The 22,470-nt window shown below is 39.7% G+C and overlaps 1 protein-coding gene across 1 annotated transcript; it reads left to right on the plus strand.

Annotated features, from left to right (window-relative positions):
- Positions 1–1,531: 1,531 nt before the first annotated feature.
- tbc1d19 (TBC1 domain family, member 19) lies at positions 1,532–21,328 on the plus strand. Its single transcript, XM_028564222.1, has 21 exons — positions 1,532–1,749; positions 1,892–1,964; positions 2,094–2,139; positions 4,157–4,232; positions 4,421–4,495; positions 4,830–4,893; positions 5,917–5,963; positions 6,316–6,426; positions 6,559–6,631; positions 7,350–7,388; positions 9,433–9,545; positions 13,357–13,431; positions 13,768–13,830; positions 16,554–16,638; positions 16,849–16,893; positions 17,116–17,148; positions 17,401–17,510; positions 17,648–17,739; positions 18,956–19,071; positions 19,267–19,337; positions 20,203–21,328. The coding sequence occupies exons 1-21, from the start codon at positions 1,654–1,656 to the stop codon at positions 20,275–20,277; spliced, it is 1,578 nt and encodes a 525-aa protein (XP_028420023.1). The 5' UTR covers positions 1,532–1,653; the 3' UTR covers positions 20,278–21,328.
- Positions 21,329–22,470: the final 1,142 nt, after the last annotated feature.

The raw sequence follows: 22,470 nt of genomic DNA on the forward strand, positions 1-22,470 counted from the left end.
ACTCGTGCTGTAATTGTTGTGATGGGTGGAGAGACGCGCTGTCATCAGTCTATAGCTAGTGCCCAAAAACAACAACGCCATTGCCATTGGAATCAGTCACATATTGAGCTTTAGTGACTATTCTATGTCTATTATTATTAGCACATCATTGTTATTATGAACTGAAAGCATTAGTAGTGAAGCTGTTCAAGAAACAATAGGTCACATTTTTAAAGGCTGTTGTTTATCAAATACAAGCGATAAGTGGCTCTTAGTGACACAAGTAAGTCCATGTCACAATGTAACATGTTTCAGTTTAAGCAGTCTTTGGACATCACTGTGATATTAGTAAGAAAACACTATTTTCACAACAGAAACACCTTAATCGAATTTGCCTGGGTGGGAATGCAAGCACACACTGTAATTGCTCTAATTCACCTCTACCAAACTGAAGCAATAAGTGGCTTTTTGGGGTAATTTCCAGTTATGCTCCATACAAAAAATGCACATGTGGAATTCATGTAGGCTAATGTCAGAAACACACATGTGGGCTACCTGTATCATGTGACTCTCTGTTAAAACCACGTTATTTTAATCACACTTGAGTCTTTACTTAAGTAGCAATGGCCTACCAGAATGTAAATATATTCCATACAAGTAAAAATCCTGCATTCAAAATCTGATTTATAAAAGTAGAGGTATTATCAGATAAATGTAGCACTACTCAAAGTATCAAAAGTTTGAACATTCAATCTGCATATAAATGACCTTTTTGTCAGAGAAATTATTCTAGTTCTCTTTGCAGAGTCGATGGTGTGATGAATCAAATCTCTTTACTTCATGCAGCATGGTGAGAAGACCTGAACCTGTCGTTCTCTCCAGACAGAGGGTGAATACAGATAGGCAGTAGGCCTATGAAAAAAAAACTTTTTTACATTAAAGCATGTAAACATAGTAGAAACCCAAAATATAAGCATAAACCTGAAAATGAGCATGACCGTCAGCTGACTCTCATCTGACAACCTCACAACTCACACATAATCAAAGGCTTCACCAAAATCAATACTGTACATTGAGTACTAAATGTAAAATGTTTATTTCCCGCATAAAGTTTTTTTTTTTATTAAGCCTATGTTATTGGACTGTAAATACTGATGCATTTAGCAACATTTTATTGATTATGGTATAGTTGGTTGAGGTGGAGCTATATTAACTACATTATAAGATTATGGGTAGTTTGATTATAAAATGTGTTGTAATCTGATCATACAATTCATATTACTATACTAAATGTAGTGAGGTAAAACGTGCAATATTTCCATCTGAAATGTGGTGGAAAAGTGTAAATACTCAAGTAAAGCAAGTAGCTCAAGTAGGCCTACCTGAAAACGGTGAGTACTTACGTACATGTACTTAGTTACATCCACCACTGAAATGTATGTTTTAAATGTGATATTATTTATGAAACTGAAGTGTACGTATTTCACTGTCGGAACAGAGATTTTTCATCTCGGAACCAAAGTGTCTGGTTCTTGTTTCCCCTACACGCGCACTGACCGACCGTCCTCAGTTGCTAAGTAACCTCTGCAGGGGGCGGCTGCTGCATCGCCGGATGCTGCTATTGTACAAGGGATCAAACTGTGCCGTTTCAGACGCAAAACTTTGCTAAGGAGGATGGAAGAGGGCTCCGAGTTATCTCTGACCATCGCTCAGATCGTGCAGCGGCTCAAAGGAAGCCATTTACACTCTCAGATAGAGAGACAAGCCAAAGTGAGTGATGCAACTAGCTAGCATGTGGCTAACGAGCAGGTTGCTGTTTGTAGTTCTAGTTTATCTTAATGTAAGAATACAGAAGCTACATAGCTAATAAAATGTCTAACTTTTTTTGTATTCTTTCCAAAATGTTATGTAGGAGTGTTTACATCAGCCTGAGATAAAATTGGAGTCCCTTAAAGACGACGTACGCAGTTTTCTCAAAACATCAGGTGGGTATTTATTCTGCTGTAGCACATACACATACACTGCCACCGCATATTGCCTATTGCAATACAAATAACAGCTTTTAACAACGTTTGTCTTTCTGTGTGGTGATAACGTATTTGAATGTTTTACAGGATGGGAAAGGCTGCTACAGAATGCAGTGTACAGAGAGCTGCATGTGTAAGTTATATTCAAGTGTTATTTGTGTGAAGCAGTGGCATACACAAACATTATTAACATTAACTATATTTTATTACTGTAAACTGTCAAAATATGCACTCAGGTCTGTATACTCAGTTCTTTTCCTTGTGTATTTCAGTAGACAAAAAGAAGGACAACTCATGCTATTCTTATTATATTGTTCTTATTTGATATATTTTATTATTATTACGTTTTCATCACTATTGTGTTGTCATATTATTTCTGTTAAGTTTGTATTCTTTATAATAGGGTGCAATTTTAACATAATTTAGGTGAAAGCTTCAAATAAGCCCATTGGGGTTTCTGCCACTCCCTGCATTATGCTGTTTGTTTTATTTGTCATTTTAAATTGTACAAAATCTTAAACTGACCAAACTAAACTATGTCAGTTATACAGCTTGGAGAATGTGTGTATTGTTCCTCGTTGGAGTGGGTAGCTTCTAGCTTGTCAGATATGGAGCAAATGGACCAATTCTTGATGCAGTCTATTAATAACACCCCTGCTTATTAGTCCTAATGCATGTGCAGGAAATCATCTTCACTGCAGCTGGTGGGTAAAAATGTCTATAACACCTTTGGGACCTTAGCATATTTTGAATGTAAAACAGACCTATGTGTTTAACCTGAATTATAAAATTGTGCACTAATAGAAAAAGAGAGGCCTAAAGATTCTCAAGTTTGACACTTTACTATTATTCTGGGGTCTAAGAGCAACATAGATAACAAGTGAAAGCGAGTGCACACGCACACACACACACACACACACACACACACACACACACACACACACACACACACACACACACACACACACACATACACATATTAAGAGCTACCAGGTTCTCTGGGTGATACATGGATGTTTCTAAAGTTGAGTATGTGCAACTATATCCATGATACTCCATGAAACACAAGTGTTTATTGTAATAGTTCATTTGATCGCTATCATCAGGTGAAAGTGCATGTGAAGATGCACTTGACAAACATCCCACTGGGCAAGTGAAGCATTATTATATGCTAGAAAAAGTCTTTATTTTTTGCAAATACTGCACATTGTTTACACAGGTTGGCTCAGCCAAAGAGACACATACACACTTACACATACCCCACGTATGTGTAAGAATTATGATAAAGCTTCTAAGTAGTAAACATGCAGATTGTGTGCATTGTGTTGAGTTTTGGGTATTATAGATCATTTAGATGCAAAGTTGCCTGGCACCAATTCTTTGTCAAATATGTGTACCTCACATTGTTATCTGCCCCTGCAGCAGTTCAGCATCTTCCTGACATTATTTCTTGTTTTTGTCTCCTTCCCCTTTCAGTATTATTGGCTTTATATGTTCACTTTAGTTATTTTGGCAAAAAACACTGACATTGAGACTATCAAGAGATCACTGCTAATTACTCCATAATAATCCATATTTATGTACCAGTTTAGTTCTCTTTAGTAATCTTGATTAGATTCAAATAGCTGAATATATGTAAAACTCTTCGAACTTCAATAAACAGCTAAACAGAAAAGTGTTCAACTGTGAAAAGTGTTCAACTGTGAAAAGTGTTCAACTGTGTACTTCAGCTGTGCTCTCTTAACTTTGAGGGTAAACCTACCCTCATGCTCTCTTGAGGCTCAGACTGAAACATAGGACGCTTAATGCTTTTCTTTTAAAGGATGATATAACTTTGACTAATACCTCCTTCTTTTGGCCATTACTCAGCCCTATGTGCTCTTATAGATGTTTAGATTAGATTGAATGTTGTTTAACGCACTTAGACCTTGAGTCATTCAATATGCCCTGAGCATGCTTAGTTGGAAAAGCCATGAGACGTGCTGCATCTGGTGAAGATGAAAAATCTCGCTTAAAGTATATCATTGTTTGTGTTCATAGTGGGTTCAATCCCTCAAAAACAAAGTGGCATTTTTCTTTATTTACTTAATCAATTCTTCTTCTATTGTACTGTAACGCTCTTCGCCCCTTCTCTTGTTTGCTTATTGTAGCCAGCTGCCCCCGAGCCATCCTGCGGCTCCTCCAGAGCATCTCAAAGAGCCGCTGGCCTACATGCGCAAGGCACAGGTTAGTCTGTCTCCTCTTATCTCCGTCACTCCTCACTTGTTCTTCTACCTCTTTGACTGTTTTTTTTTTTTTTTTTTGCCTGCCGATTTCAGAGAAGTAGCGCTTGTTTTTTTATCACCTAGGTATTTGTAACATGGTATCTGAAGACAAATGTTTCTGTGTGTGTGTGTGTGTGCTCTCTTACATAGGCCAGCTGGGAGAAGCGTGTCCTCAAAAGCCTGAACAGCATGAGTACAGAGCTTGGAGTGCCTCTGGCTCGCATGGTATCTAAAATATTATTAAGTAACTAACATAGATTAATTACATTACTTAATTCAAGTTCTATGCAAAGGTCTTCAATTTTGCATAATGCAAAAAGCATCTTTTAGCCTATATAATTTTTGGACAAGAGCTAGTCAGAAAAAGTTAGCAATGCTTCTGTAGCTGTAGACTGGTAATTAACAGGCAGTGCTGTTTGTAATCAGTTTTATTATTTGGTTCTGTGCCCACACAATTGTATTTATGACCACATTTCAGATTTGACATTTCCAAGATTGGTTCTGTTTTGGCTGTATGGCATTTGTTTGTTGAAATCTCCTCTTTCCGCCCACTCCGCAGAGGCCCCCAGTGGAGCAGAAGGAGCTCACCAACAAATGGAACGAGATGGGCACAGATGAACCAGGTCTCTAGACATTACCCAGGGGTTTGGCCCCTGAGCAATCTGCCTTTTATGAAAGATTAGTGTTGATGCATCTGTGCGCTGGTGCATCAGTCAGGCACTGGTGTATCAGCTTAACACATCTCTGAACCAGATTTACCACTTCCATGTTTGCACTTTAGCTGGTATTTATCCAGGGTTCTCTTAGGGACTGGGCTTGACTCTGCAACATCTGAAAAGTATATAATATGGTTTCCAGATGTTAATTCTGGTGTTCTGTCTTCTTCTTGCCTATATCAGGCTTCAAAGGTTGAAATCACAGCGTGTGTTAAAAGTAAATTTGTAGGAGGAATGCTTGCAGTATATTGATATTTTATTTTTGCAGATAAAAACAGTATTAGCATTTAGTCTCAGAAGACAACACTGAAAACCTTTCAAGGAGCCAACCATTTGCACTTCAAGCCAATACTTTTACAAAGAACACGGTAACCTTGTGTCCTAACAATGCTATCACAGCTCACTGCCATTTAATAACATTTAGGATGTCCCGTCCCCTGGCTATAAACACTTTGGATTGGGAATATAGAGGCTGTCCAGACTCTTGGACGGAGCTGCGATAACGAGCAGCACCCCTCCTTCTGTCCAAACCTTAATGTGCCCTCGTTCTAGGGATTACACTGCACTTGAAATTACTTACCACGCTACAAAGACAGTGCATGGAAGTCCCACTTAAAGCTGGCTGAAATGTGCCTCAGCTGTCCTGTACCGTTCTTTTCACTTTTGTAGAAGCGTCCAAATTGAAGTTGATTGTCACAAATGCGTTCTGAAGTATATTCAAGTTCAAGTGGATTAAATGGACTTCATGGTTGGATTAATTTGTGTAGTCTAGGATTTACAGCTCCTAAACCTATTCAGGAATAGCATATATGTAAACATTGTGTCCATGTATCAGCTGGAAGCACCACTTATACAGGGTCCACTGTACAGTCAGTGGTACTGTATACTAATGTGTTGTAGAGATACATTAATGCCTTTGTGTCTCTTCAGATTTAACTCGATTTAGGCCTGTATATGCCCCTAAAGACTTTCTGGAGGTAAGCAGATTTCTTGCAGCTCAGAGTATTAGTGGTTACACTTAACTTGAAGGTATCTAAATAAGAGTGACATGACACAGTCATGAACGTGTCATAAACCTTATAAACGTTTATGACATAACGCTTCTTTTAGTAAGTGTCATTCGGTTTTTGTCATGACAAGTTAGGGTTAGGGTTCATGTGTCATGACTGTGTCATGACAGTGTCATGTCACTCTTATGTAAATACCTTCAAGTCAAGTGTTACCATATTAGTATTCAGTGTAGTTTATTTAAGTTATAGAAGAACTGGAATTTTAAGAAAAAAAATGAGTCCTTTATGGTACATTTGTATATTATTGCTTTCTACCCAGGTGTTAATCAGCTTGCAGAACCCGAATCATGATAGCAGCGAGGACGTCAGTGTCAGGAGCCACTGGGGTCTCATCCAGGTTCCCCTCAATGTCAGAGACATCCCACAGCTGGTACGGACACATGTGGATGTCTGGTTCATTGTGATTGCTTATCTGTGTGTATCTAGCTGCTGCCCCAGAAAATGCACAATGGATTTGAAATCAACGTATGTGATCTGTTTGTTTTTTGTGTTAAACTCTTAGAGACAAGCCTACTCAGAGCTGAACCTGACCTCTGGGCAGTTGGGGATTGATGACCATGCACACATCCATCCAGGTATTCACAAAAAGTGCAAATACACTTCTTCATGTGCCATCGTAGTTAAAGGAATAGTTTGAAATTTTGGGAAATACACTTAGAATTTTTTTTTGTAGAGGTAGATTAGAAGATGATCCCACTCACATCTCTGAGTGGGGTATTAATCGTCTCATGTAACTGTTGGCAAGAAAGCAAATGGCCATATATTCTTAAATGGTTTCGGCATCTTGTCAGCATGACACGTAGCATGCAAGACAATGTGTAGCTGAACAATTTCCAGTTGTGATACTGGTTTGGACATTGGGCAGCTTAAATGGCTATTCATAGTATTTCACCTTTAGAGAACTTTTTGTCCTATCAGTTATGTTGCATATAATATATGGTTGATAATTTAAAAAAAAGATTCAGCAGCTTTTTAATATCAAGCCTAAACATATTTGTTCTGCAGTAATTAATCAGGAATAACAAAAAAAGTGTTTACCTAATGAACACTGGGGTTTAATGGTGTGTATACCACTCTGGCCTCTCCTGTGCCACATGGCTGTCTGGGTTTTCTCAAACAATATCTCTGTTAAGTCCAGATATTGACATTGTCACAGCCTGGTGTTTAGGCTTTAAATAGAATTGTATCCACCGTCTCTGTGTTTGTAAATCAAGGCGATAGCATTAGTTTGAAAAACTGAGCCACTGCCAGGTGATTGTTAATGCATCTGTTTTGTTCTGTCTTTCTGTGCAGACTTGTTTGAAAACGAGTATGTTCAAATGGGGAAAAAAGGTCAGTGTTTGGTTCTTGGATTTAAATTGTTTCCAAATGTATTTCTGTAAATGATTCTCTGTTATTTTAATTGTTTAATTGCGGTATAAATGCATACATGTGGGATATTTTCTCTAAAAATGGATATTAAAGGTGCTCTAAGTGATGTTGGGAGATGTTAAACTTGTTGACGTTCAAAGTATTTTCAAACAAAACGAGACGAGCTCGCCCCTCCCTCCTCCCCATCCCGTCCCCTCTCCCTCCCTTCCGTGCTTCAGCGACCTAACCCCCCCAACCCCCACCCCAAATCCTTCTTGTCGGTTATTGGAACACGGTTTGTTTTGTTTTTGTGGTCCAGGTTAGCCAGTTTGTTTTTGTTGGCCTTTGTGCAGCCTGGGCTGTCTACAGAGACCGCATTTTTTTACAGTGTGTTCAGGGGCCCGGCAGCTTGCGGATAGTGAGGAGAGGTTTGCTGTATGTGACAAAAAAATGTTGTAGCCTAAAAAACGCGTGACATCGCTTAGAGTACCTTTAATTAAGGACAAATACTAGACCTTCAAGCAGGTATACCAAGCAACCGACGCAACTCGTAACCAAAAGCACCAACCAGAGGCTTCCAGGAGTATTAATACATCATCATTATTCATTAATCATCATTAGTGCTGATTTAGTCCCCTCCCTTTAACTCAATATTAAGTTAAGGAACCTGAGGCTACAGTTGCAGCCTAGAGTCTGCTTTCTGTTTTGTAGTTTTGTGTTTTATATTTGTACTTACTTCAGACCATTACAGATGTGGTTGTAGTCTTTTTCTGGAGATCAGTGTCAACAAATGTAAACATATCCAAATATATCTGAATAATCTTTTAAAAAGAATGAAACCTGAAAGAGAGAGGTGAATAGTTTTTATAGGCACTGCTATGAGGATGTTGTGAAGATACATTAGTTGCATATAAAGTGCATGAATTGTGCATTAATGAGTGCTCCTGGCATTAATGAATCCTCCTCTTCGCTGTCTCAGGAGAAGTAATCGGCACAAAATCTGTCTTATCTCATTGCCCTGCTATGAATCCAGTGTAAACACCAACCATATTATGGACACCAAATAGACATCAATTGACAAGAGCCTTAAAAACACAAGCTGTATTTTATATACACAGCCACAAAGCCCTGGCCCACTGTTTCACCATAGGTTGGCTGTGTGTTGGCTCCCGAGCTCTGACTTGTAGCCCCGGCCAAATGTTAAGTGCACTCAAAAAGGAAATTTAAGAGCCGTGAAGTATGTCTGTTTATCTTATGACTGGCCGGCACCTTAATTCAAGGGCTTTGTGTTTTTGGCTACTGTCACAACAGAGATTTAGGGTAGAATGGAGATGTGGGAGAGGTTGTTTTCCAGCACATGCCTGTAATAATTACCATTATTGGAATGTCTGTTTTGAGTTTTTATGTTTATAAATGTACAGAGGAATATGATTAATCAGTGTTATGACATATTTGTAGTAGTTCTCACAATTTATCTTATGTTTTTTTGGATCCCTGTTGAAAGACATTTATTTCTGTCCTAATGGAGGTCATCCCTAAAAACAAACCTCGTAACAGTTTTAGCGTTGTTGTTGTTGTGCGGTCATTCAAGACGTGCAGGTGTTCATTTTCCCAGCTGCTGTTTGTAGATATTATGTAATTCTGCCAGCAAATCATGAGACTTTCTAATAATTCTTATTGGTCAGATGCATTCTTGGTTGGCAAGTCAAATGTATTCAAATACATTTAATATAATTGATTTTATGTGTTTATGAATTTAATTAATTTGAACTTAATAATTTCAATATTTTTTGATGTAATGCATGTATTTCAACTCAATTCATGTTAATTACATTTAATAAAGTGCATGTATTATTTGTTTTTACTTTGTAAAAAAAAGAAATTTGATTTAATTTCACTTCATTTTATTAATTTGTGTGATGTTTTTCTTTTAGCACTCGAATGGAGAAAACATCTGTCCATGTATTTCTGCCTAAGGCCCCCCTGTTGTCTTTCGTGTCTAACTTTTTGTCTCTTTTTGTTCCAGTGGTGTTGGAGCAGGACAGTGCAGCAGCGCAGCAGTACAGTAGGCAGGGCTGTTCCACCGGGCTCCGGGCAGACCTGTGGGCCCTCATCCTTAACTCTACTAACCAGCCACAGGTACTATATATATATATATATATATATATATATATATATACAGTGGGGGAAATAAGTATTTGACCCCTTGCTGATTTTGCAGGTTTGCCCACTTACAAAGAATGCAAAAATCTACAATTTTAATCATATGTACATTCTAACAGTGAAAGACAGAATCCCAAAGAAAATTCCAGAAAATCACATCATATGAATTTATTAAAATTGATAACCATCTGATGAGGAAAAACAAGTATTTGACCCCCTGGACAAACAGCATGTTAATATTTTGTAGAAAAGCCATTATTGGCCAGAACAGATGTCAAACGGTTTTTATAGTTGGTGACAAGGTCTGTGCACATTTCGGCAGGGATGTTGGCCCACCTCCCTGCAGACAGCCTCCAAATCATTCAGGTTCCGAGGTTGTCGCCTTGCAACTCGAATTTTAAGCTCCCTCCAAAGATTTTCAATCGGATTCAGGTCTGGAGACTGGCTAGGCCACTCCAGAACCTTGATGTGCTTCTTCTTCAGCCACTCTTTTGTTGCTTTGGCGGTGTGCTTAGGGTCGTTGTCGTGCTGAAACACCCATCCTCGACCCATCTTCAGCTCTCTCACCGAGGGAAGGAGATGTCGGTCCAGAATTCCACGATACATGGCCCCGTCCATCCTCCCCTCAATACGATGGAGTTGTCCCGTCCCCTTGGCTGAAAAGCACCCCCAAAGCATGATGTTGCCACCACCATGCTTGACGGTGGGGATGGTGTTCTTTGGGTTGTACTCAGTGTTCTTTGCCCTCCAAACACGACGAGTTGAGTTGAGGCCAAAAGGTTCTATTTTGGTCTCATCTGACCACATCACCTTCTTCCAGGCCTCTTCTGAGTCGTCCAGGTGGTGAATGGCGAACTTCATGCGGGCCTGTACATGTTTCTTCTTGAGCAGGGGGACCTTGCGTGCGTGTGCTGCAGGATTTCAATCCATGACGGCGTGTGTGTTACCAACCGTTTCTTTTGTAACTGTGGTCCCAGCTGCCTTCAGTTGATTCATCAGTTCCCCCCTTGTGGTTTTGGAATGATTCTTCACCGTTCGCATGATCAGGGACACCCCACGAGGCAAGATCTTGTGTGGAGGCCCAGACCGAGGGAGGTTGGCGTGGTGTGGTGCTTCTTCCATTTCCTGATAACTGCACCGACAGTTGATCTTTTCTCTCCAAGTTGCTTTCCGATTATCTTGTAGCCCATCCCAGCCTTGTGCAGATCAACAATCTTGTCCCTGATGTCCGTAGAAAGCTCTTTGGTCTTGCCCATGGTGGTGATGTTGGATGCTGGTTGTTTGGGTGTTGACAGGTGTCTTTTATACAGGTAACGAGGTGAGGCAGGTGTATTTGATGTAGATAATTGGTTCGGATTGGGGCTGTGTCTTAAAGAAAGACTAACTGGCTTGTAGGAGCCAGAATACTTGCTGTTTGTCCAGGGGGTCAAATACTTGTTTTTCCTCATCAGATGGTTATCAATTTTAATAAATTCATATGATGTGATTTTCTGGAATTTTCTTTGGGATTCTGTCTTTCACTGTTAGAATGTACATATGATTAAAATTGTAGATTTTTGCATTCTTTGTAAGTGGGCAAACCTGCAAAATCAGCAAGGGGTCAAATACTTATTTCCCCCACTGTATATATATATATATATATATATATATATATATATATATATATATATATATACATACATACATACATACATACATACATACACATACACATACACATACACACACACACACACACACACACAGCAGAGTGGCATCCTAAGGGGTGTACCCTGAAGTGAGATTAGTGGGTGAGCGAGGTATGTTGAGCCTAAAGCCAGAGTATCACAAAGGTGGCTTTCTTTTTACCTGGCTACATCACCATGGTAACTTATGCTGCACGGCTAACCTGGTCCAGGACAGTTTCGGATTGAAATCGGCTAAAAAGCGCCTTTTACTAATCACTTACTTTGTAAATGTCGCTCTATAGTCAATAGTGAATCTATGAGTGATACAGATTCTCAGCTGAGGGAATACGTTATAAATGCAAGCTTGTTGAGCTGTAATGTTACTAAGAAAAATAGAGAGCCTGAGGATGAAAGCCCGAGTTGACAAAGCAAGCTAATAACCACCTTTGTGGTACCCGTTATCTCTGACTCAAGACTATGTCGAGCCAGCTAACCCTAAGAAAGCCTGGCTCTGTCGAACTTGTTTTGTGGTACACCCCTCTGGTGGCGGCTGTCAGCTGTCAGTGTTGTGTTGTTATAAAGCAGCCGTGCACACACAGCTGCAGTGATTCCCAAACAGCATGTTTACTACAAGGTGAAGTTTTCACAGTTAATGGTCAGATCTTTTTTGGGCTTCTTGTGTATTTGTTTCAGTGGAGAATTCTAATTGGACTGTTACTTTTGTATTCTGGGATTTACACTGTACAGTAAAAACCAACATAGACAGCAACTGACCTGCAAAATAGTCTGTGTATTAACCCCCTGTCCTGTTTATCTTAGCTTTGTCTTAGCTGTGGCTTGTCCTGTGTGAACGAATGCTAAAATAATCAAATGCTGGTGATTTAGCACAGTTAGCCCAAACAGAGCAGCTGCCTGCCTGTGTGGCAAAGTGCCGTGTAAACGCTGGAGTCCAGAATCCCCCGTTGAGGCCAAGTCGATAAAACAATGCTTGTCATGGGAAGATTGATTTCTGAGGGAGACTTACTGAGGTCTGGAGAGTGTTAGCATGACTCTGGACAGCTCAAGGGCAAACAGATTAAACAGTCAGAGTTGGCTAAGGACAGTATGTGCGTTGTATGTGCATTGCTTCTGTTTTTTTGAGTAGTGCACAATTGTGTAACCTGCATCTTGTTAATTGCTTAAGATGACCGACTATTGCTTTACAAACACCAAAAGAACTAATGGGACGTTCTTTGTCTGTTTATCGAACACAAAAAACAATTATTGCTATTTAGGTTAAATACACGTAAAATAACTTTGAATGAGTTCATAAAGTTTTTTTATTTTTAAAGATTATTTTTTGGTGCTTTTCCCTTTATTAGATAGTGGATAGACAGGAAAGTGGGGAGAGAGAGAGAGGTGGGATGACATGCAGAAAAGGTCCGCAAGTCAGATTCGAACCCGGGCCACTGCAAAGCACTCAGCCTACATGGGGCGCACGCTCTACTGGGTGAGCTAGAGGGGCCGCCCTGAGTTCATCAGGTTTTGTCAGAGAAGACCTAGTCTGGGTGGTGTCTCTGCCGTCTCGCCTCATTATAGGTATTTTATTCTCTACGAATTGCAGTAGTGAACTGCCGTGACCCTTATTTCCAATATATATAATCACTTTCAAGTATTTTAGCAGAACTTATTTTCAATCTTCCACTGATGCTGTCCATATTCCCATGATGGTTTCAGTTTTCTACCTCAGCTGTCAAAATGACCATCTCTGTTTCTGTTCTCCTCACATCCGCAGCGCTGATCTGACCTGTCTTAAACCGGAGACACGTTTGAGTTAAACCATGTGGTCGGAAACAAGATACGCATCCATTAAGCTTGGTTTAATCCTTCTGTCATCGCCGTCAGAATACATAAACTTGATTTAACAGTATTCGTTAAGAGGGTGATCTTTTACATACAATATTTATCAGACTGACATTTACTTTGTCCAGACAATCACATTATAGGATTAACACCAACTTTGTAAACAAACATTTGTCAGCAATTTAATTCATCAACAAGACCACACATACAGGGCTCTGGATATAATATTCATGCAAGTTATTGCACACATAAATCATGTTGGACCTCTGCCGTTCTAGGATGTGATGCATTATGAACAGCTGACGGCTGGAGTTATACAGCATGACCTGCTGGTGGACAACCTCATCTATAAGGTACACTCCTCTACACTGTCACTGTTTATGTTTATGAAGCTGCATAATCAAGATGTTACAGTAAATTAAAAACACACTGAAAGCTTTGGTTTTCTAGTGAATTTGAGTCCCATCACCAAGACATTTGTCCTGCGTAACATTAACTTTAATAACAAGGTTGTTCCCTGGTATTTTCTGATACACACAATCTCTGTATATCTATTTACTGTACCTACTGTTTTCTTTTTCTTTTCTAATATTAGTGAAATTATCTGTTAGCTGTAACATTTACATTTACATTTACAATCTTCTTTGACATTTGAGATTAAATTTAATTCCAAATCCCCCGCCCACCAGGATGTGAAGCTCACCGCCAGTAATGATGACTACTACTTTGTGTTTGAAGATTTCCTCTATCAGGTAGGGTCTGCTCTCTCACAGGTCAGCTCTTCATTTCTAATTACTTACCATATTAGTACTCTTGCCCTTTATACTTCTGTTTAAATGTTTAAGTGTTGTCTATAACATCAAATATCCATAATAAAATAGGCAACAATCACCTTTATCTCAACTGAGACCTCGTCAAACCAGTGAGGGGAGCACACATACAAAAATCTGTCATTTTAAATTACTAAAACTGTTCTAGCTTTAGCACATAAGTGTTTGTTTTCAGAACCTTAAATACACAAAGCACGTAACCTTGACTCTTAAACTTAAACTTTGACTATTTTTTATAAGGGTAATAGCTCTTTATCACCTCTATTTAAGAAGTCAGCATTTCAACATAGTTACATGGGCTCCTACAAATTATTAAATTAAACCCCTGGCTATTCAAAACTAAACATCTTCATTCCACTAAATAAGAACTTAAGCATCGCCCATGATTTATTTGTCATGGTCATGTAAGAACAGTTAATGCATGACAACATTCCTCTTCGCCTAAAGTTACCTATTCATCCCAGGCGAGGGTACGGCCTGTGATCTTTAGCTTCTCTGGCAGTCATTGCTCTGTTTGCCTTTGGTGCTGATAGCGAGCATATAAGTATATATACTCGGCAACCAGTTTATTCAGCAGCTGTTAATATGTCATGCTCCTTGGCGTGGCTAACCGATGAGTACAGAGGTGTAGCAAGAACAAAGCTCCGTTATCACGGTCAATATTAACTGATGGGAAACTCTCTAGGCAGTGAAAGAATCCACTCATTGTGGGGTGAGCGTGGATTCACACAAGTTATGCTCGAGGAAAGTATAGGAAGCTTAAAGAAGTGCAATTTCCCATCCCAATGTTTAAAGAGACGTCACATTGTGGAAGTTTATGAGTAAACTTATGGTTCATTAAAATAAATACCTTTCATTGCAGGATATACTGTAGATGGTCTCTACTGATTAGGTACCTCTACAAGAGTTTAGAGTTTATACAAAATATATAAAACATATACTGAGCTATTCATTCAACTAATGATTTTTAAAGATGAACATTTATTAATCTTTGTGCTGCCTCCCAGTATACAAACTATCACAGACAAAAATACTTGAAGTTTGACGGTAGACCACCCTGTTTTTTGTACCCAGTAACTAGCTCAGACAAAAGGCAGCCTGGATTCACGTGCTATTGCCCTCATTTGCCGTTGTCATGCCTCTGCCCCGGCGACAGCCGTGTCCGGAGACATTATGTCTTCGGGTTGTCGATCCGTCCGTATATCTCAGGATCCCCTGGAGGGAATTTCTTTACATTTGGCACAGGCGTCCACTTGGACTCAAGGATGAACTGATTAGATTTTGGAGGTCAAAGGTCCAAGTCCCTGTGACCTCACAAAACACGTTTTTGGTCATAACTCAAGAATTCATACACTAATTATGACAAGATTGTACACAAATGTCTAATAGGATAAAATGATGAAGTGATTACAGTTATATCCAAAAGGTCAAATGTTAAAGGTCCCATTACATGGTGCTCTTTGGATGCTTTTATATAGGCCTTAGTGGTCCCCTAATACTGTATCTGAAGTCTCTTTTATATAGGCCTTAGTGGTCCCCTAATACTGTATCTGAAATCTCTTTTCTGAAATTCAGCCTTGGTGCAGAATTACAGCCACTGGAGCCAGTCCCACAATGAGCTTTCCTTAGGATGTGCCATTTCTGTGTCTGTAGCTTTAAATGCTATTGAGGAGGAGAGAGGGGGGGCAAGGTGGAGGGTGGGGGTGTGGCCTTGACCAATTGCCACTTTGCTTGTTTGAAATCCATGATGTCTCTCTTTTTCTCATGGGTGGGCCAAATTCTCTGGGCGGGCAAAGCAGAGAAAGGGGAGGTAACCTTGCTCCTTATGACCTCATAAGATCGGCCCATCTGAGCTTTCATTTTCTCAAAGGCAGAGCAGGATACCCAGGGTCCGGTTTACACTTATCACCATTTCTAGTCACTGGGGGACCATAGGCAGGCTGGGGGAACTCATATTAATGTTAAAAAACCTCATAAAGTGACATTTTCATGCCATGGGACCTTTAACTTCACTGTGACAGCATAATGTTCTGCAAAAACACTTATCTGGCCATTATTCAACACCATAACTCAGGAACAGAATGGGAGACATTTGTTCAGATACTGAATTGGTGACAGTAATCCTGGGTGCCCACCTTGAAACCGTGGTGATTGTAAAGATCTGCCGGGTTGAAGATGTGTGTGAAGCATCCATTGTTTTGCCAAAAAATACACTATTATTTGAGTCTGGATGGACATGAATGTAAACTACAACCTGACTGGTTGGCGGAGGTATACAACCGCAAGGCGGTTATTTTAGTTTTTAGTAGTCTCCTATTAATAAACTCTGGAAATGAAATAAATTCTCAAAAATGCACATAAATTGGACTGTAATGGAAAGGGCTCCCACTTATAGGGTCATTTTGTGAAACAAGCTGTTACCCGAGGCTCTACTGCTGGCTCCAGGTGTGCTGATTTAATAGATTTTTTTACCCAAAAGGAAGGGCAAGCTTGCTCAAGGCCAGAGCAAAAAACAAGTGTATTAACTACATGTCTCCTTTATCCCCTGTCGTCAGGCAAGGATAATATTACATATTGTGCAAGTAATCCATGCATACATGTGTGTGTAGGTGTGAGCATGTAATACCAAGCCTGTGTGTTTGCAGGTGTTGCTGTGTTTCTCCCGAGACACTGCCGTCTTGGAGCACTTCAAATACAACAGTGCCACTCCTCCCAAATCCTTCATCCAGGGTGAGATGATGTGGTCTTCACCAAGGACACACACGCTTAGACACATCACATCATCACATTAACTCACAGGAGTGCCACTTAACTCAAATGACCTAATGCAACGTATCTGCACACAGATACCTGTGCATGTGCATGGCAGTAGTGATTAGGAAACCCTTACACTGTGCTATAAGTCCAGTTTAGTGATTGATCTGTGTGTCTGTCTAATAGGTAAAGGAGGAGATGAGGAGTGTGCTGTTGTTTATCCTCCCAACGGTGAGCCTGCAGCCTTTACATCCACATCATATTATTTTATATAGGAAACAACAAAAATAAAATATTTTTAGATATTTTATTACTTATTCACATATAATATTTTGGTCATCGTTGAAAGTTTTGTATGAAGACAAAACTACAGTATATGCTGCTTATCTACATTCCTAATACAATACATGTTTGTGTATTAACTGCTCTGACTGAAAACTCTAATTTGCACAGGTGTAATCCCTTTTCATGGGTTTTCAATGTATGGTGAGTATATTTTGCAGTTAGTTCTCACACATAACTTCCAGGAGCAACACTGCAGGAGCAGGATATTATGTGCGTGCGTGCGTGCGTGTGTGTGTGTGTGTGTGTGTGTGTGTGTGTGTGTGTGTGTGTGTGTGTGTGTGTGTGTGTGTGTGTGTGTGTGTGTGTGTGTGTGTGTGTGTGTGTGTGTGTGTGTGTGTGTGTGTGTGTGCGTGCGTGCGTGCGGATGTCTGTGGATGTGCCTTTGTCCCACAGTGGCACCTTTGTGTTTCTTGTACAACGAGCCATCCAAGCTGTACAGTGTATTCAGGGAAATGTACATCCGCTACTTCTTCAGATTACACTCCATCTCCTCCTCTCCTTCGGTAATTAATTATGTTTTTATGTGATTATGTTTTTTTGTAACTACTGCAAATTGTCAAGATCAAAAAATTCTGTTTGTTATTAATGCCTGTACATCTGTCTTCATGCATATGCTAAACATGTGCACGTGTTTCTGCAGGGGATTGTGTCTTTGTGCCTGCAGTTTGAGCGGCTGCTCCAGTCCCACCTGCCTCAGCTCTTCTACCACCTTCGACAGATTGGGGCGCAGCCGTAAGTAGCCTGCACACACCGCTTCATCCCCCTGTCTATGTGGCCCTGTGTCGCTCAACAGTTGAATGACAAACTGAAAAAGAGTAATTCATCCACATACAGTACATGAACTATCTTCCCACTCGAAAAACAATGATACATGCAGTGGTGGAAGAAGTATTCACATCCTTTACTTCAGTGAAAATACTAATACCACACTGTGAAAAGATTCTGGTACAAGTAAAAGTCCTACATTGAAAATGTTACTCAAGTAAAAGTATCAAAGTATCATCAGGAAAATGTACTTTAAGTATTGAAAGTAAAAGTACTCGATGCAGAAAAATCCTCACATTTGAGAAGCGATCCAAAAACGGAAACGATCCAAACAGTTCTGTCAATCAACTAAGTGTTTAATTGGCTAATCATTTCAGCTGTAAGTGTAGGCCTGTATATTGTTGGGTAGTTTAATTTCAAATAAAATATAATATGTTATAACTACATGTGTTTTGTATGCAAAAATCTTAATTTGTAAAGTAACTAATAACTAAAGCTGTCAGATTAATGTAGTGGAGTCAAAAATAGTAGAAGTAGAAAGTGGCATGAAAAGAAAAGACTCAAGTAAAGTACAAGTACCTCAAATTTGTACTCAAGTACATTACTTGAGTAAATGTAGTTAGTTACATTCCACTACTGGATACGTGTGACAATGGTACAGTATTTGTATTGCTATTCTGTATTCTTTCATTTTATTTTAGGGCACACCTTTCCTAAAGTGAAATCTTTACGTGACCAATTTGTATCGCCATGGCAACTTACTATCTTGAATGACTTGTCCTTCCTGCACATGTGCCTGTCCGCAGTGATACATCTAAGAGACTTACCCTTCATGAAGAATGTTCAGTATGCTTGTTTTTGTAACAGCATTTCTACCATCAGCTCCATTGAAATCATATATTCATCTTCCGTCCTTTACACAGCAACTCAAGTTGGCCATAACATTTTTTTTTCTTTCTTTCTTTCCAACATTTGATAACTATCTGTCTATTTCTAGCCAGGTTCTTAAAACTAATATTTCTGTGTTTGGCTGCTGTATAGAATAGTAGGCTCACCTTGCACACACGTCTTATTTCTGTAATAAGCTGCTGCCATCTTGTGGTTAATTACTGGAATCACAATTTCCTAATAAAAATAAACCACCTATTCATGGATCCTTAAGATGCAATGGTTTTGCCCCCAGGTTGCGCATAGCCTTTAAGTGGATGGTACGTGCCTTTTCTGGCTATCTGTCTACTGATCAGCTGCTTCTTCTCTGGGACCGAATCCTGGGTTACGATTCACTGGAGGTAGTTGCAGGTAACAGTGGTTGCATTCATAGTTGGCTACAAACTCTGCAGTAATAGCCTTGATATTTGTACAGACATAATTATAATCTTCCAAATCCCTTTACTATATACTATATTTATCTTATTTCCTTATTTCCTCATATGCCATCCTCTACTTCTACATGTCCGTTGCCCCCCCATACACACAAACACACACCTCCTCCAGTCCTAGCAGCCGCTGTGTTTGCTTTCCGCGCTGAGAACCTGATGGAAGTGACGTCACTGGCCTCAGCTGAGGTATGTTCGTCTCACAGTAGACTTGTGTGTGTGCGTTTGAAACTATAGTCCTCTCCTGGTCCCCCACATACTCCTGCAAAGCTGTAAATAACTGTTGATGACCAGCCAGTACCAGTAACCCAGTCTTCTGCATGCACGTCTGAAAAAATGGCTGGCTGGACACTTAAGAACCCCTTACCCTCTTAACCCTCCCTATGTGTCATCCTGCCAACACTCCCTCAGTCATCTGCTATTGGACAAGCCTTAACTGATGCCATCTTTTTACGCAGAATTGTGTTAAGAACTTTAATGTTAATATCTAATGTGTTAATAGCTAAATGAGTGCATCCTCGTTTAGCTTCTGCACTGTCACTTGTTTTGCATTATTATAGTAACCAGTAATGTTATTCTTGTGCATGCCTGGTTTGTATACCGCGCCCACTCCCATACTGTGGTCCCACTATCATATTACGAAACCAAGAGTAAACCACACGATAAGTCGCCTCACTCGCTCCCCCATCCTCCCCTTCCCCTGAGGGTGAAAGTGTTAAACTACAATATGACGCATGGGGCGGCAGGCTGATCTGCTTCTCTAAGGTGCTGGCAGGCACTATTTGCTTGCTCATTTACCACCTGCCCCAGCAGATAGAAGATATCATAACATACTGCTCCTAATCTTATATTTAGAACCTCAGACCAGTGTTGAAATATTAAACCCTCTCTCCAAACATGATAGTGTCCCTAAATTTGAATCTCCCACCGTGAGGGTGTGCTTTATAGCCCTTCTCATGGGCTTAGTGGGCGAAGGTATGATTGCTTTGGTCAGGAGGGGTGTGAATTTAGATGACAATTCTTATTTGTGTTTTGTTTGACATACACACTGCAGGCTGTCCTCGCTGACCTTTCAACTCTGAAAGTCATGCCGCTCATCCAGATCTTTCTATTTGCCACCGCCATCTGAGGAGCATGGAAACTACAGGAATATGAGTCGTGGTACGTACATACCACTTGGAGCATAAAGAGACACTCCAAAAATGCCACTTTGCAATGCCATAACCACACCAACACTATAAATCATCATCATTAGAGTGTGGGATATCAAGAAATAATGAACCTACACACATTCATCTTGCACTAGTTCAAGCAAAAAGCCAAACCCCTTTTTAGCATGAATGCACCATACATAGGGAATACCTGCTATTATGTCATTAGATATTTTATCAATCAATTTAATTTGTCACATGAAATTGTATGAGGTACAATTCCAGTGAAATTTTATCCCATCAGCTCCTTAAACTTGTGCATGATTAATCATATTATTTAGTATGTGTAAGTATAGCCTACAAACCAGTAAGGTTAAGCTAACCTCCCTAAGCCATATGCTCTGCAGGAAAGACGATATGCACAGCAGTGCTTGGATCAGTTGAGAAGCTCATTAGAAGACCAGTTGCATAAAACAGTAATTGTATCGCAATAGCAGCGTGCAAAAGAGAACAACAGTATCTCCAAGCTTGGCTAATGAAGTGTTAATTAGCTCTTGCAATTTACTCTGCTCTGTAGCTCCTGCTTGTTATAACACTATTAGATGATGCTGTTGCTGATGAATAAGGAGATTGGAAGCATTAGCGTGCGCCACTGTGTTGACAGAAATAGTCAAGCTGGATTTATACTGTATGTAACTTGAAAGCTGCTGTGTATACACATCATTTATTGTATTTATGAAGAAATTGCATATTACTGCTTAAGGGACATTAAGCACCTCCATTGCCAGTATTTTTTTCATTATGAACATTTATTTAAAATGTTGCATTTAATTCCTAAATATATTCACCTATTTTGTTGTTTTAAAAACAGTGTATTTCACCTTTAATTTTAATGCAATCAAATCACATTTTCTATATTATTAACAGTGTTCTTTGTCAGTCAATGCCTATGTCTTTCAACACATTTAAGGTTCATTGCGACCTCAAATAACACAATTTAAAAAAATTGAAATAAAATTTTGTAAAATCGCTTCCTTGGGTTATTGAATAAAGCTTTAAAAGGCTTAGTCCTTGGAATGTTTGGCAGCTTTTTAGTCGTTCTTGCTTCAGTACTTTGCTGCCCGATCTTTGCTGCTCCTTAATTGGATATTTCTCTCAGTTTGTGTGACAGTGTAAGTATTTGGACGTGGCGTACTATATTTTCCAAGCTCACCTTAGGGCAGAAAAGGTGAGTGACACGTAGCAGCCTTGAGGGACTTGATATTCTGAACCCCCATGCCCCCCTCCACTCACCCTCCTCCTACATGTGTGTGCATGTGCTCAATTCCTCCCTCGTTGTTGGCTGCCTTCCTCCCTGCAGCCCCCTCTGCGGGCTCGTATCGAATTATGCTGTTCTTCTCTTTCGTCTCTCCCTGCTACATCTGCCACCTGTTTACCAGGACACTTATGCTGACTCTTTTATCATGCACCTCCTTTGGCCCCCAGAAGTCTGTTCCTCCTGAGACAACTATTACCTGCTGTGTAGTTCACTCATAGGTTCCTCCTAGTGGCTGATGTGTTGCATTGCAGGTTAACTGTCAGGTTAGCTATTGCTGAAAGATTTCTCGTTGAAAGCCGTATCGAGTACGGTGAGCTTACTAATAGAAAAAAGGGGTGAATCTCCCACAAATTGCAACAGAAAATCTGATTAATGTATATTAATCTTAAAAGTCTCCTCTATAACATACAAAAAGTCCTAAGAAATCCAAGTGGTGGAAAGTTAAAAATACAAAAAATCGGTGATGCTAATTTCCCATTGCAGCCCATGTTATGGGGAGACACTACAGGTGAATAGGGAAAATATTTTAACTAACAGATATCTCCATAAAACTTCCCCAGTTGAATACTTACATTAAGATAATAATGTTTGTATTACAAGTTTTCTGAACTTTTATGTTTAATTATGCAAATGAAGCATTGTCTAATTAAATATGTGCTAATTTGCATAAATAATGGTGTTTATTTATTTTTCAACTTGGACCCTATTTTCCCATGCATTGGTGTCTAAGTAGTCTATATCCTCAACGTTCCACTTCCGGGATTGCTCCGGTGCTGCAGGAGATTCCGCCGGATGCATGTATTTTCCATGATGTCCGTTTCCTTCCGCTTTCTTTGTGTTGGAATTTTAAACT

This window comes from Perca flavescens, chromosome 19, assembly GCF_004354835.1.
Source record: "Perca flavescens isolate YP-PL-M2 chromosome 19, PFLA_1.0, whole genome shotgun sequence".
In the NCBI taxonomy this organism is placed as follows: domain Eukaryota; kingdom Metazoa; phylum Chordata; class Actinopteri; order Perciformes; family Percidae; genus Perca; species Perca flavescens.